The 15,000-nt window shown below is 36.6% G+C and overlaps 1 protein-coding gene and 1 long non-coding RNA gene across 2 annotated transcripts in view; both read right to left on the bottom strand.

Moving 5' to 3' along the window:
- Positions 1 to 13,166, bottom strand: part of LOC136276828 (uncharacterized) — a 19,949-nt gene extending 6,783 nt beyond the window's left edge. Inside the window, exons 1-15 of the mRNA XM_066170602.1 lie at positions 11,795 to 13,166; positions 9,305 to 9,835; positions 8,680 to 8,796; positions 7,627 to 7,743; positions 7,338 to 7,412; positions 6,296 to 6,613; positions 6,084 to 6,173; positions 5,155 to 5,244; positions 4,371 to 4,451; positions 3,884 to 3,922; positions 2,833 to 2,949; positions 2,546 to 2,617; positions 1,464 to 1,553; positions 759 to 848; positions 283 to 372 (exon numbers count right to left, since the gene is read on the bottom strand). Coding sequence (XP_066026699.1) covers positions 283 to 372; positions 759 to 848; positions 1,464 to 1,553; positions 2,546 to 2,617; positions 2,833 to 2,949; positions 3,884 to 3,922; positions 4,371 to 4,451; positions 5,155 to 5,244; positions 6,084 to 6,173; positions 6,296 to 6,613; positions 7,338 to 7,412; positions 7,627 to 7,743; positions 8,680 to 8,796; positions 9,305 to 9,835; positions 11,795 to 13,037 — 3,160 coding nt within the window. The 5' untranslated portion in view covers positions 13,038 to 13,166. The remainder of the gene's footprint in view (positions 1 to 282; positions 373 to 758; positions 849 to 1,463; positions 1,554 to 2,545; positions 2,618 to 2,832; positions 2,950 to 3,883; positions 3,923 to 4,370; positions 4,452 to 5,154; positions 5,245 to 6,083; positions 6,174 to 6,295; positions 6,614 to 7,337; positions 7,413 to 7,626; positions 7,744 to 8,679; positions 8,797 to 9,304; positions 9,836 to 11,794) is intronic.
- Positions 13,167 to 14,279: 1,113 nt separating this feature from the next.
- The window catches only part of LOC131771197 (uncharacterized), a 1,919-nt gene continuing 1,198 nt past the window's right edge, over positions 14,280 to 15,000 (bottom strand). The window contains exon 3 of the long non-coding RNA XR_010718555.1: positions 14,280 to 15,000. This exon is cut by the window's right edge and continues 202 nt beyond it. This is a non-coding gene — a long non-coding RNA (uncharacterized lncRNA).

Raw genomic sequence — 15,000 nt, 5'->3', positions numbered from 1 at the left:
GCGGCGATGAGTAGCTTGGTTTCGTTTTTTATGCGTTTGGTGTCGTCTTTGAGTTTGTTGAGAAAAGGGTTGTTTACTTGTTTAAATTTCGTCGATTGTATCATCTTGTCTTTACGGTCGTTTTTCCCGACTACATCGCCGACATTTGTAAGTCGGCTCAACGCAGTGTTTTTCCTGTGCGGGATCTAAGCGGGCAATCCCAAGCGGGCAGCTCGGGTAGCTCATCAGAACACAGGATTTGCTTCATTTGTTCAACGGAGCCAATGCGCATGTTTCACTTACCTTTCGCTCTTTGTCCTTTAAGTTCTCTACGTAGTTGTTTTAGTTTTTGTTCAAAATTAGCAGTACGGAGTTCAGGGGAAGACAAAGTACCTGAAAGGAAAGGTAAACAGAAGGATACATTATATTTAGCATTCAATGCCTTACCTTACATAAATGGTCAAAATCAGACATTTAACTAACACTGCACATTATGTTGGGGTCATGTGAATAGCTAAAAGTATAAGATAAATATCTCACTTAATAACTATAAAGGAAGGAGGGTTATCTTTACTGAGGAATAATTCCTCTTGAAAATGAATGATTTGAGGAAGGAGTGGAAGCATTCATCAATAGTAATAAAATCAGATAACAGGTTCTTCTACGAAGGAATAATTTCCCTTGAAAAAGTGATAATTTGATACAAGGGTTAAAGCCTTTAATAGCATTCTTGGATTTATTTCTCTCTGATAATGAAGCAATAAACACTTTAAATTTACCTTCCTCTCTGAGCCTCTGAAACTCCATGCTTAGTTCAGCTAGTTTTTTCTCAAGATTGATGGTTGAAAATCGAAGGACAGGAAAACTACCTGAGAGCAAAGGTACACAGAAATATATTTAGCACTTAGTACTTCACCTGATATAAAAAGTGAAGGCATACTTGTATGTATCAAGGTCAAGTGAAGGAACAATGGTGCAAGTTTTCTGTTACATCTTTGTGAAATTTGCTATCTATAAGTATTACTTCAATATCACATGCCGCAGCCAATTTAAAACTACCTTTAACCGAAGTTATGGATTAAAAGGCAAACTGAATTGAAGATATGTTCCTTAAAAAAACTAAGTTGCAAAATAATAGCTGACCAGAGAGCATTAAACAGTATTCTAGGATGAAAGTAAACACAGAAAAAGGTTCATATCTCATATAGGAAATAATTTCTCTTGAGAGTAATCACTGGAAAAAATATTAAAACATTTAATGGCATTGAGCTATTTACATGACTAAAATATTAAAAAAATAAAAAACCAAACATTTTTATACTACATTTTCATCACCCTGACAATGACCTAGAGTCCAAAATTTTTGGTTTTTACCTATTCAATATTTTAGCTCATTTTTAAACCTAGGCAAACTTTATGGACAGTTATTAGCATTCTTGGATCAGTTTCTCCCTAAACATGATGACATGAATTTTTCTATTCACCTTCCATTCTCAACATCTTAATGTCCACCCATACTTCTTGTAGCTTTTCCTCAAGATCAGTGGTGGAGAGAAGAGGGGGAGATGAAGAACCTGGGAGCAAAGTTATACAGAGCTTTTTTAAATTCAGTATCTTACTTTACACAGAAAAGATAACAACACATATACCTGTGCCAAAAGCAAATTATAGTCATGTTGAAGTAAAATAGTGTTAGTTCTCCATTAAACATCAATGATCATTGTTGAAAACAACTATTATGTATTTTTACCACATGCCAACTCAATACCATCTTTAGATAAAGTGGAGAATAAGACAATGCCAAATTTGGATTAATCTACAGTTGAACACCTCGTTATAACAGACACTTCGCCATTGTGGACAAGAGCCAGCCCCTAGTGAAACAAGTAGAGAAATGACTGAAATAAACCCTTTTTCTAACAGACTCACTATTACAGAAATGTAGACAATTTCCTGCCCTCCAGCATGACATTTCAAGTATCATTTTTCATAATTTCTAACAGAAGCATTCTTGCTTATTAATAACACAAATTTTTATTTTAAAAGATGACTAAAACCAAATTCAGGTTCTTTTTTTGTTTCTCCTTTCTTTTCCTGAAGTTTCATAGCTTCACTCCTACAGCTTTTTTGGCCAATTTAAGCACCTAGGAATTCCTCCACTTCTTCAATATCAATTTATCAAAACAACAAAATCAGTGACTTGCCATGTTTTTTTCCTTTCTTTTTTTTTGAGCATGTCAGGGGGGACTGAACCCAAACTAGAACCCATGCTAGACTTCAATGAGTCAGCAAAAACAACTGAAAGTAGTAAGCCCCACATCTTTTTATTCATTTCAATGTGGTTTGATATAAATTGAAAGAGTAGATCAACTTTATCAACTTAAAGTGGGTTTTTAATTATTCCTTATAACAAAGGGAAAAACTCAACAAACATGAAGAACCTTAAATAGTCTATAACTTAAAATAGAATACAATTTTCCACTTGGCTTAATGGCTGAACACAATGAGCACCATGTTTCAATTACATTAATTTTAAAAATAAGTTCAAACTGAGCATCCTGTTCACCTTTCCTTCCCCAAGATTCTTCTTGTTCTTTTCCATGACCAGTGGTGGGTACTACAGCAAGGGGTGAAGTACCTGAGGGTGAAAAATGCACAGAGAGATTAGCATTCACGTCCTCTCTTTAAATGTTTTGTTCCCATATGTGGAACTGTTTACAATTATATCAATTTATTGATGCCACATTATTGCACTGAGATTATTATTCAAACATTTTTCACACAATTGTTATTACTGTTCACAGCAACTTATTCCATACAACTTAATACAAGTTTTTTTAATTTCTTTTTCACCTTCCAATTTCATTGTCTCCATAATCTTTGTCTTCTGTTCACTTTTTTCCCATTGTTCTTTTTTTTGTGGACTTTCATTGGTTGAACTTGTGGAGTGTAATTCAGAGGATAAAGCACCTAAAACCAGATTTACAAGAGGACAAACATTTTGAACCATAAACATACCTCAAACTATTTTTAAAAACACCCAACGTACAAAAACTAGTAAAATTTTCTTTCATAGCCCCTCCAATTAAAGTCTTGCCAAAAATCTTTGATTAATGTCTGTAATCTTATAAATTAAGGAAAGACAAACACATATAGAGATATGTTTGACAAGTTACTGGGAAGAGATGTTTGAGAAGAACAAAGCATCAAATGAAATGTCTCGCACACAAATTACTTCTTGCATTGGCATGGTTTACATACTGTAATCAGAATGAGTTTATTAATGAGACAAGTTCCATCAATCTTGATCAAAAACTGGACCCATCCCTTCATAACATCTACTCCACCATAATGTAATTCAAGGTGGCAGCACACATATGTTAATTTTACTTTTGTTTTAAATATGGTACCTCCGATTTTGGGATCGCTGAACATTTCTGTTTCCGTTTTTGTTTATTTGAAATCGAATGGAACCCTAGCATGAAAAACATATCGCTGTTTTTCTTGATTTTTCTCAAGTATGCCTCCATTTCGTTGGCTGCTTGTGGAATAAGACTTGCGTGAAAATTGAACGTCGATCTAAAACACTGAAAATCTTGAAACTTGTAACTCCTACCCTCAAACCGTAGTTAGCGGTTTGAGGTTTGTGGTTAACACACCAAACTTGGATCTAAAACTTTCTAATATGGTAAATCTAGTAACCTCTGACATCGTAACTCTGAGATGACTTACACAAAGGCTCCTCAACATTCGACAAACAAAATTCAAGTTACAAACTGATGTGTACTCCGTGTTCTGAATTAGAGCACGATACAACGCTTTCTGGACCTTAACACATCAAGGGCGTAAGTGGATAAAATTAAAAATGCCTAATAAAATTCCGGAGTTTTATCCTCTACAGTACCGTGCACTTGATGCTTGTGCAAATCCAAAGTACTGCAACCTGTGCGTAACATGAAACAATACCTGTAATTTTGCATATGTTGCAAAATTTGGAAGTTTATGGAACCAGGATAAGCTAATCCCAAGAAGCCAGTTAGTTTTCAACACGCACTAAAAAGAAGTTCACTTTTTCCTGATATTTTTTTTCTTTTCTTTTACAATATTTATTTTCTAGGGCGGTGGGAAGTTGTCGCCTTACTACACGACGGCTGATGGCTGGGTTGCCAGGATTTACCGCTTGTGAAAACAGTCTTCATCTTAGTGCTGGGTACCAATGGAGTAGTGTAACTGATGTCTAAGGCCTCCAATGAGCATTGCAATTGTTAATTATTATTGCAGTAGAAGGCTGCATTTACAAGGGTTCCAAGGAAAAAGATAATCCTACAAAGAACTGGAAGTATTTTAAAAGCATTCTACTACAATTATTTTCTGTCTGAATATGTATTCACCTTCCAACCTCCCTTTCTGAAGTTTCTTGACTAGTTCCTCTAGTTCTACTTCAACAGTGGACACAGGGGGAGGTGAACTACCTGTGAGAAGAAGTACACCGCAATATGGTTTAACTACTCTACTACAATTAATTTCTGTCTGAATGTGCATTCAAAGGTACACAGAAATACATTTAGCAATTAGTGTCTCAACTGATATAAAACTTAAAGCATACTAACACCAAGGTCAAGTGAAAGAACAAATGGTGCTAGTTTTCCATTACATCATTGTGAAATTAGCTATCTATAAGTAATATTTCAATGTCAGATGTTCAGCCAATATAATTCTACCTTTGACTGAACTCAAAGGAAGTAAAACTACTAATACTACCTTGCTAGTATTATTAAGAAGCAAAACTGAATTGAAAATATGTTCTTTAATAAAACTAAGTTACTGAATAAAAGCTGAGAGTATTTAACAGAGTATTCTTGGATGAAAGTAAGGACAGAAAAGGTTAATATCTCAGATAGGGAATAACTCCTTTTGAGAGTAATTATTGGGAAAAAAATGAAAACATTTAATGGCTAGTTACATGGCTAAAAAATATTTACAAAAGTAAAAACCAAACATTTTCTACACTAGGTCATCATCACCCTGATGATGACCTAATGTCAAAAATGTTTGGTTTTTACTTTTTTGATATTTTAGCTTGTTTTTAAACTTAAGCAAACTTTATGGACAGTTATTACCATTCTTGGATCAGTTTCTCCCTAAAAATGATAAGATATGAATTTTTCTATTCACCTTCCACTCTCAGCATCTTAATGTCCTCACATACTTTTACTAGCTTTTCTTCAAGATCAGTGATGGAGAGAGGAGGGGGAGGTGAAGAACCTGGGAGCAAATGTATACAGTGCTTTTCAAAATTCAGTGTCTTACTTTACACAGAAAAGATAACAACAGTTATACCTGTGCAAACAGCAAATTATAGTAACACAGTGTTAGTTCTTCATTATAACAGCAATGATTATTGTTGAAAACAACTATTATGTATTTTTACTGCATGCCAACTCATTACCATCTTTAGCTAAAGTAGAGAATGAGACAAAGCCAAATTTGGATTAATCTACAGTTGAATCTTGCCCTGCAGACAAATTGCTATTACAGACATCAAAGTTGTCTATTATGGACAAGAGCCAGTCCCTGGGGAAACGCATAAAGAAATGACTGAAATAAACTCCCTTTATTACAGACTCTTGCTATTACAGAAATGCAGACACTTTCCAGCCCCCCAGTATTACATTTCACTTGTTTTTTCTCTTGCTATAGCAGACACTGAAACACTTCCTCCAAAATCCTGACTCACATAATCTAGAACAACATTATGATAAAGGAAAATGAAAAAACCATTCTTCAATTAGGTGCGAACATGAGAATTTCCTGCTTGCGGCCAGATCTTTTTGCAGTTCATGAGGCCAGGTTAGAAACTTTGTTTGTGTAGTTACATATTATTTCATATGTTTAGGTAGAAAACATTTTTTTTATTTCTCTCATACCCTATTATTACAGACTCTCACTATTACAGACACTAAGTGTCCAAAGTAACAGCAGTTGACTGTACTTGGAAAAGTAACAACTGACATAACTGCTAAAAGAATTGAAGGGCATTCTATTCATTACCTAAAAATTTTAATTTTGACTAATCATTAGCTTCAGGATATCTTTTCACTCACCTTCCTCTTCCTGAAATTTCCCAGTGTTGTGTCTTACTTCCCATTTTTTTTGGTGACCAGCAGTGAACGGTACATTGGAGGGTGAAGTACCTAATGGGAAAAGTACAAATAAATGAGTTGATTTCTGATTTTCCATCATTTAACCATTCAATTAGCACTTCATTTTGTTTGTTCCATTTAGTTTTGTACAAAAGATTTTAATTACAATTCACCTTCACGACTTTCTGCTTGAAGGACACTTAACAGACTTTTGTGCAAAAAGCTGTTAGGCAGACAGTCGAAGCGATTTCCTTCCGGTAAATTGATTTCTACTTGACACTCAGGGCATCGGAATTTCCCTTGTCTCTGGTTCACTATTGCATGTCTCTCTAAACACTCACAGCAAAATGTATGATGACATGATAGAATTTTAGGTTCAGTGTAGGTATCGAGACAAATTGAGCAAGTAACTTGTTTCTTGAGATTCATAAGTAGCTCTTCTAGTTTTTCTTCAGGATCAGAGGTGGAATGTCTGTGAAGAGGCAACATGCCTAAAAACAAAGGTATACAGAGAGATACTAGCATTTCTACTGATAAATAGTTAGAAACAGGCATACCAACTTGTAACTAAGGATAGACTTGAAAAAGCTGTTGAAAACATTGATTTGATATACACATATATATCCCATGTATATCTTTTTCATTCCACAAACCAACTCAAATTCCATTCAGGTTAACATAAAATAGACAAAGAGGCACAATTGTATTTGTAATAATTTACATTACTTAACATTATTTACAGAAATATTAGTATTCATGGTGTGACTTTTATCTGAGAGATGATAACACAACAAACCGACATGTGACAATCTGTATAAAGTGCATGAAATTTATCTAAAATACATCATCAATGTCAGTTTATTAATACATAATTTGACTGAGGTTGAAAAAACCTTCATTATACTATTATAATACTATTATTATGATTATTATGATTTTAATATAACTACATGTAAGACTGTTTCATCATCCCTAGCCACTACCATCTTAACATTCCCTTGGGGAAAACTCAATTGGGTTTTAATTTCTTTGGAATTAATTTTTTAATGAGAACTGAAAGTATTTCAAATAATTGTCAGTTTAGTTTTACCCTAGAGACCCTAGCAACCTTAATTGTTTAATCCCAAAAGCACACTTCTTTACACTTGACATTATAGCTGAACACACTGAACATATTCACTAGAGATATTAATTCAAACTGAGCTTCCTGTTCACCTTTCCTTCCCTGTGCTTTTCCTATCAGTTCTTTTCCATGACCAGTGGTGGGTATTACAGTGAGGGGTGAAGTAGCTAAGAACAAAAAGTACAGGGAGAGATTAGTATTCACAGCCTCTCTGCAGATACGCTGTAAGTTGTTCCCCATAAGTTGTACTCTTAAAATAATACTAATGCCACATTACTGCATTGAGATAATTCTTCAGAGTTTTGTCACATAATAAATTGTTATTACTGTTCACAACAACTTTCCATAATAACTTAATATGTCTTTTAATTTTGTTTTCACCTTTCAGTTTCTCTGTCTCAACAATCTTTGTCTTCTGTTTCCATTTTTTCAGCTCTTCTTGTTTTTGTGGACTTTCACTGGTTGAACTTATGGAGTGGAATTCAGAAGATGAGGCACCTAAAATCAGATTTAAAAGAAAGCAAATAACGAGGCAACCACCAAATAGTGACATTCAAAACCATACAACACACCTCAAATCATATTTATAAAAACCCCACACACAAATACTGCTAACATTTTCTTTATAGCTCCTTCAACTAAAATCTTGCCAATTTTTATTTTAGCTTGTTTTATTTTATTTATATTTGGAGCTAAAGATGAATACAACCAGACAGAAAAGAAAATATAATAGGAAATTTCTTGAAAACAAATCACTTCTAGCTGCTGATTGTCATTGTATACAAAGTCAGCATGAGCTTAGTCATGAAACAATTGGTTCTATCTTGGTAAAAACTTGGACCCCCCTCTACACCTCTGTTAACCCTATGGTGCATATTATTAGGGTATTACATTAGTGTTCCTTCTCCTAAAACTGAAATCACACACCAGTCCTCCAATTAAATACCCCGTAGTACCCAGTACACAAAATTTTTGTAACATGACAAATTTCATACATGTATCAGCAAGGATTGAAGAAATTGGGAAAAAGTTTATGGTGACTGAAAGGAAACTATTACTGCTAGTTTATCCATATCAAAACATTTACAGAAATAAATCATGCAATCTAGCAGTGTTATCTACATGTACCTGCCTTTAGTCTCTTACATATGGTTTCTGTATTTCCTCATACAGTGTAAAGGTAAAAAATGCAGAGAGAGATAAGCATTCACAGCTTCTCCTTAAATGTTTAGTTCCCATAAGTGGAACTGTGCACAATTATATTAAATTATTGCTGCCACATTATTGCACTGAAATTATTCTTCGAAGGTTTATCACATAATAATTATGTTTTATAATTATGAAAGTTTTATGAACAGTAATAACAATTATTGTTATTACTGTTCATAAAACTTTCCATAGTAAATTAATACAAGTTTTTAATTTCTTTTTCACCTTCCAATTTCACTGTCTCCATAATCTTTGTCTTCTGTTCACTTTTTTCCAATTGTTCTTTTGTTAGTGAACTTTCACTGGTTGAACTTGTGGAGTGGAATTCAGAGGATAAAGCATCTAAAATCAGATTTACAAGAAGACACACATTTTAAAAGATAAATACACCTCAAACTATCTTTAAAAACACCCAACATGCAAAAACTAGAAAAAATTTTCTCTCATGGTCCCTCCAACAAAAGTCTTGCCAATTATAACCTTTGATTACTGGATGCAATCAAATAAATTAAGGAAAGATAAATACAACCCTATAGAGAGGAAATATTGAGCCAGATGTCTGAGTAAGAAAGATAAAAGGTTACTGGGAAGAGATGTTTGAGAAGAATAAAACATCAAATTGAATGTCTTGCAGACAAATTACTTCTTGCATCAGCATGATTTACATACAATAGTCAGCATGAGTTTATTCAGAGACAAGTTCCATCAATCTTGATCAAAAACTGCACCCATCCCTTAATGACATGTACCCTACCATACTCCATGTGTTGAAAGACTGATGGATTTCATTCAAAACTCTTTACAAATATTTTATGATAGGACCAGGCCTTGTTACATTCTTTCTACCAACCTCTAAGAGCATCTTTCTCAAAGAACGTTTTGCATGCATTGTACTCTTCTATGTCTATTGTTGTCTTCAGCCTCAGCTCAGCCAGGTTCAGTTCCTTCAAGATCTTTTCAGTGACAAAACAATTCTGAACCACTTCACCAAGATGACCAGATGAGTAATCTGTCCAAAACTCCTCCAAGATCATTAGAGATTCACACCTCACTGTTATCACCAAACTTCCATCAGTGGCACCAACAATGAGGGCCTTCATTTCTTTTAAGTACTCCCTAAACCAATTCCATTCTTCAACGGACTGTGGCTTTGTGCTGTGGTAACAATCACGAAAAATTAATTGAAAGTCTCTCTCTTTACTAGCCTTGAAATCATCTGTCTGTGGATAGGACACACTTCCAGATGCAGCTGATGTAGCAGATGCCCTAGGCTGCTGAACCCCTTGACATCTGGCAGACCCTGTTGCCAACATGCCAGTCTGCATATTCTGTTCTTCAGGTTTCAAGTCATCCACTGCAACCTTAACATTCAACTCACCACCTGTTAAATTGTAACATTCAAATTTAATCCTACTATAACAAGGTTTTTTCACCTCTTACCTATTTAACCATTAAAATGTGAGAACATTATATTGAGGCAAAAGCAAACAAACAGAGAGCTTGTTACCAATGAACAGATACCAACAACATTATGATGAAAATGATTACCACATACAGTATGTATTGCTTCTGTTTCAGTTTCTTTTGCATCTTTATCTCATTCCATTGTAGAATTAAAATCAAACATGGAAATAATTAACTAAACAGACTTAGCTAAGGTAAACATAGGCATGTCTAGCATGCAAGAGTTACTTTACTGGCTGGTTGGGTTGAAATGGGACACTTTGTCTACCTAATGCTTCATAACAGAAAAAGAGCTTAACTTTCAAACACACAAAAATATTGCATTACTTCACCCTAAGAGAAAGAAAATAAAAAGCTAATTTATCTAAACTCACACAGGTATTTTGTGGCCTATTTTCTCTAGAGTCCAATTACTTCTAAGCAAAAGTAAAATGCATCAGTGCCACACTAACTGTTGTCTCCTTTGCAGCAGTTGCTTGGTCTCCTCACACAACACTGCCTATTCCCCATTTGAGGGAGAGCATGTTGGGCGAAGAGACCAAATAATGGTTTCCAAAGAGACCATGCTCACTGCCATTCCTCTTACAGAGAGAAAATCAAAATTACTTGTCTACAGTTAGTTGAAAATTAGTGAAAATTCATTGAACAAGAGAAAAGGATAATAATTTAAAGAGGACTCCCTGATTGGTTGTTGCCTATCTAGACTGTGCCCTCTGTGTGTGAAATACATGATAAAACGAAGGTTGTATACAATGAATTGACATGCAATTGGGTTAAGTCCAAGGTAGCTAAAAGCAAATTTTATTTGTAGACAAATTCAAAACATGGGAGAATTGCAAGGAAAGTTCACTATCGATCCCATTTTGTTCTGTGTGAATTTCTTTTAGTGGGGTCAGAAAATGCAGTTAGAATACATGATAAAATGCAGGTTTTTTACAGGGAAGTGACATGTCATGGAGCAAAGTCTAATGAGGTAAAATGGAGTTTGATTGATGGAGTACAATTCTAGAACATGAAAAATTACCCAATGTTCATGTAGTGCTATTATCGGGTATGTTCTGATTGCACTTTGAATGCTGTCCTTACTGACAGAAGAAGTCTTTCAGGTAAACAGCCAAAATTAGCTCATGGCATATCTTCCAGTTGCTAATTTTCATTCTCAGACGAGAGAAATGCTAACACCAAAGCCTCTGAATACGCAACTTTTGGTTTTTCTTTAGTATATTGGTTTCCTTCCCTTTCTAGGAAACTTTGAACCTCATTGTCTGCCAGCAGTAAGGATTTTTTAAGTGTTTTAGCTGCCATAATTCGAGAAAACTCTGACAAACAACTTGTAATTGAGAGTCATGAAGGCTTTGCTGTTCATTCATCAACCTGACCAAGTGGTGCCAAAGGCAAGTGACGTGCAGCTGATTGGCTATATCAACACATGTGAAAAAATACAATATTTTTTCACATGTGTTGTTACGGCTTTTCTCAGGGCCCCAAAGCCTTGCATAACACAGCAGTTTATGTGATAAATATCCTTATGCAGCAATCTGATTGGTGCAAGATAAATACCCTCATGTGGCACTCTGATTGGTGTGAGATACATACTCTTCAGTGGCAATCTGATTAGTGCAAGATACAGACCTCTCTATTTAATATAAAAAAAATCAAGTAGACAATTCACTTGTGGTCCAACCACAAATCGAGATAAATGTAACGACTCCAGACATACAGGAGCACTTTACTTGTTCGTATGCTTATCTACATGTACCAGTATTCAGTTTATCTTATGTGGCTCATTCTACACATAAGGTTTAGCTTGTACATGTAGCATGACATTTCAGCAAATGTACTGAAAAAAAAGAAAAATTAAAAGAAGTGGGCTCACCATTTGCAGTTTTCACAACATTTTCAATCAGCCCTTTAAACTTCTCACATTCTGCTTTCCAAGAGTAAACTTTCCTGTAGTTCTCGCGAAGCTTCACAGCATTGTCTTCCCTCTCTTCTGCGCTTTCTTCATACATCTCTCTGATCCTTCGTGCCCATTCATCTTTATCTTCACCTGATCCAACAATGACAGTGTTTCCACCTTCTACTTTTTGCAAAGCCTCAGCTATGCCAGATTCGCCAGAGACAAGAACAGGAACACCAGCAGAAATGGCCTCAAGGGCAACGAGCCCAAATCCTTCGGTACGGGATGGCAGAGCAACCAAATCTGACTCATAGAACATCACCTTGAGTTCCTCTTGTTCACTGCAATATCGACGGATGGTTAGTTGTTTGCGGTTGATGCACGTGTTGTCAAGAAACCATTGCTCAACTTTTCGTTGTTCACCGGGAGATGAGCCGACAAATGTCAAATCAAAGTTCTTACCAAGAGAACCAATGGCATTTGCAACTACATCATAGCCTTTCAGGGAAAGATCCTCAAAGGCAGCTCGGCCAAACAAAGACACATTAAAATTCTTTACTACCGATCTGTCTACAGCCAATTTTGATTCATTGGAAAACTTTCCAAAGATCCCAGGAGTGATAATCTTCACTTCAACATTAAGGAGACGTCTGCTGTACTTCTGTTGTAGACGGGAGCCAACGGTAACAACTGCATCCGCTGCTTTACACAAATCAATTTCCATCTTGTGCTTCTTCTCGTTTTCTTCGATTGTATCTTCTGCAGCCGTGGCAGATTCTTTATATTTCCCAAGATCCTCGCAGTAGACGTGAACAAATTGGACCCATTTACACTTTGTAGACTGGGCTAGGAAATATGCAGGAATACCCAGCTTTCTTCCATGGCCTATCACCAGATGTGGGTTTGGGAGCTGCGAGGGTGGAAACTTCAAGCATTCGTAGGGGTCCGCTGAACCAGGAACACTTCGAGCTGTGATTAAATTGACACCATGTTGTTCAGCATCTTCTCTGTCCCGATCATCGCTATTAGAGACATAGCAGTGAATTTTCATGCTACCAGTCGTCGCTCGTGCCAAATTAATGGCAAATTCTCGATTGAAAGTTGACAATCCACCCTTTGAAGATTTCCATTCGTCACAGAGAAATATGACATCAAGAACCTTCTGCTCTCTCTGCTCCTGGTGGCTACTTCCGGCATTCGATGTATTGGAAGACGCCATGGTTATTATTGCTACGTTTTCCTTCACCAATAGATAAATCTCAATCCCCTAAATACCGCAATCGGCGGAGATTCCAAGGGACTATCCAGGTCTAACGCCATTTTGCGTACTTTATTGCATTTGTTTATACCCAGATCAAGTATCGCCCGACAGAGCTGAATAATATTTGCGCATGCGTCAAGCTTTGGCGCGGAAAAGAGGAAAACGGATTTTGAGTTGTTTGCACGTTCGATTTTCTATTTGTTGCTTCTGGGCGTTGTTTCCCTTTCGCTTTTCTTTAAGAGAACAACCTCCGAAAACTTTCTACACCCCTTAAATATTTTCAAAAATTAATTTTCTCCATAAAAACACTAGAAATAGGAAAATGCCTTCAACTACGACAAAATACCTTGGTTTTAAATACCAGACCTATTGTTCCCCTCAAATTTCGCTGAATTTTTAACCTCAAGGGCTTGAGCCCGCGTCATTGACCACTTAGCTGTGACGCTGCATTTCCTTATCCAGCTTTATGGGGGGGAGAGAAAGAAGACATGGGAGGTCAGAGTCTCTTGCCTCTCATACTTTTGTGCCCCTTTGCCTCCCGACTCCCACCCTTCATTGTGTTGCTCCCGTCTTCAAGTTAATCGAGAGGATCAGAAACCCGGGTTAACTTTCAAAAAAATTGCGTTGAAAAGAGAACCACTCCGCACTCTCCGGCGCGCTCACTGAAGCGGCATTCCTTTGAAACAAGTTTGCACCATGAGGGAAAATCTTCAGTAATTTGGAATGTGCAGTCGTACGGAGCAAGCTCCCAAGGTCTTCCATGCACGGATATTTCGTTTCCACACTGAAAAATACTAAAGCCGATTAAAATAGACTTTGACGACATTTGACCTGAATGACCCTGAATCGCTTTCTTTGCTGGATATTTTCGACAGTTACAGCTTACCAGACACTGACACTGAAGTATAAGTGTACAGGTGTCACGTGTCATGCTATCTCATGACCAATGACGTAATCAAATTGAATAGATTTCCAAATTCACCGGAAGTAATGCTGTTTTTCCAGCCAACTTACGTTTCCTTGCTTCCAAAATTTTCTTTTAAGCATTGGTGGATGTGAAATGGAAATTTCAAAACTTTGCTATATAAGTGTTTTTGACTGAACAGTACTCAGTAGTGAACAACACATTATTGCTTTCTTTATTTCTGCTCCCGCTTCCCGCCCTCTCCCGCCCACTGTTCTCCCGGGCTCCCGCCCCACTGTCCCCCTCCACTTGTCAAGACGCCATGAAAAAGGAGGCCGTGCCTACAAATGTAACCTATGATCTGCTCCGCGGTTCAAAAGAGATTCGCCTAAAAGCGAGATATCGGCCCGCCTTGAGACCGTTTCAATGTTCGCACAGGTGTATTTATGCCCTTCTTTTCATAGCAAGTGAAAGATCAATCTCTCTTCCCAGCATTAAAATCTTACATAAGTTTGCACATCCTCTCATAGTCTAACTATCTGAAGATCCGAGGTCGCCTTTCAAATATCGGATATGCTCAACGTCGAACATAGTTCCCTGAAAGAAGAACCATTTCGTCGATCGTTATTCTCTCCTCGGCGTTTTCTTTCATCGTGTTCAGAAACCTTTTATTTATGAACTTGCACAAAAGTCGACTTCTGTCGCTCTGTGATTGGTCAAGCTCACTCGCGCCATTCTCTCAACCAATCAGATGCAAAACTAACACCAATCTCAACTTGGTGACTTGCGTTTTCCCGCTCTTCGGGCAGTTTACTTGTTTTTGCCTCGAGCACTCATTGGGTCCTCTTTGCGATAGTTTCTTTGATTCTGATTGGCAGTTCTTCTTGCTTTGGTTTTTGATATACGACACTCAATTGAAAAGCCCTCAAATCAAGTCGGGGATTACTATCCAGACATAAAAATAAATTTCGAGGAATACTCGACAAAGAATGCATGGTTTAGTCAGGAAAATTAATA

This window comes from Pocillopora verrucosa, chromosome 8 (assembly GCF_036669915.1).
Source record: "Pocillopora verrucosa isolate sample1 chromosome 8, ASM3666991v2, whole genome shotgun sequence".
Lineage (NCBI taxonomy): Eukaryota > Metazoa > Cnidaria > Anthozoa > Scleractinia > Pocilloporidae > Pocillopora > Pocillopora verrucosa.
Note: the sequence above shows the minus strand (reverse complement) of the source record. Positions and strands in the feature narration are given on the sequence as shown.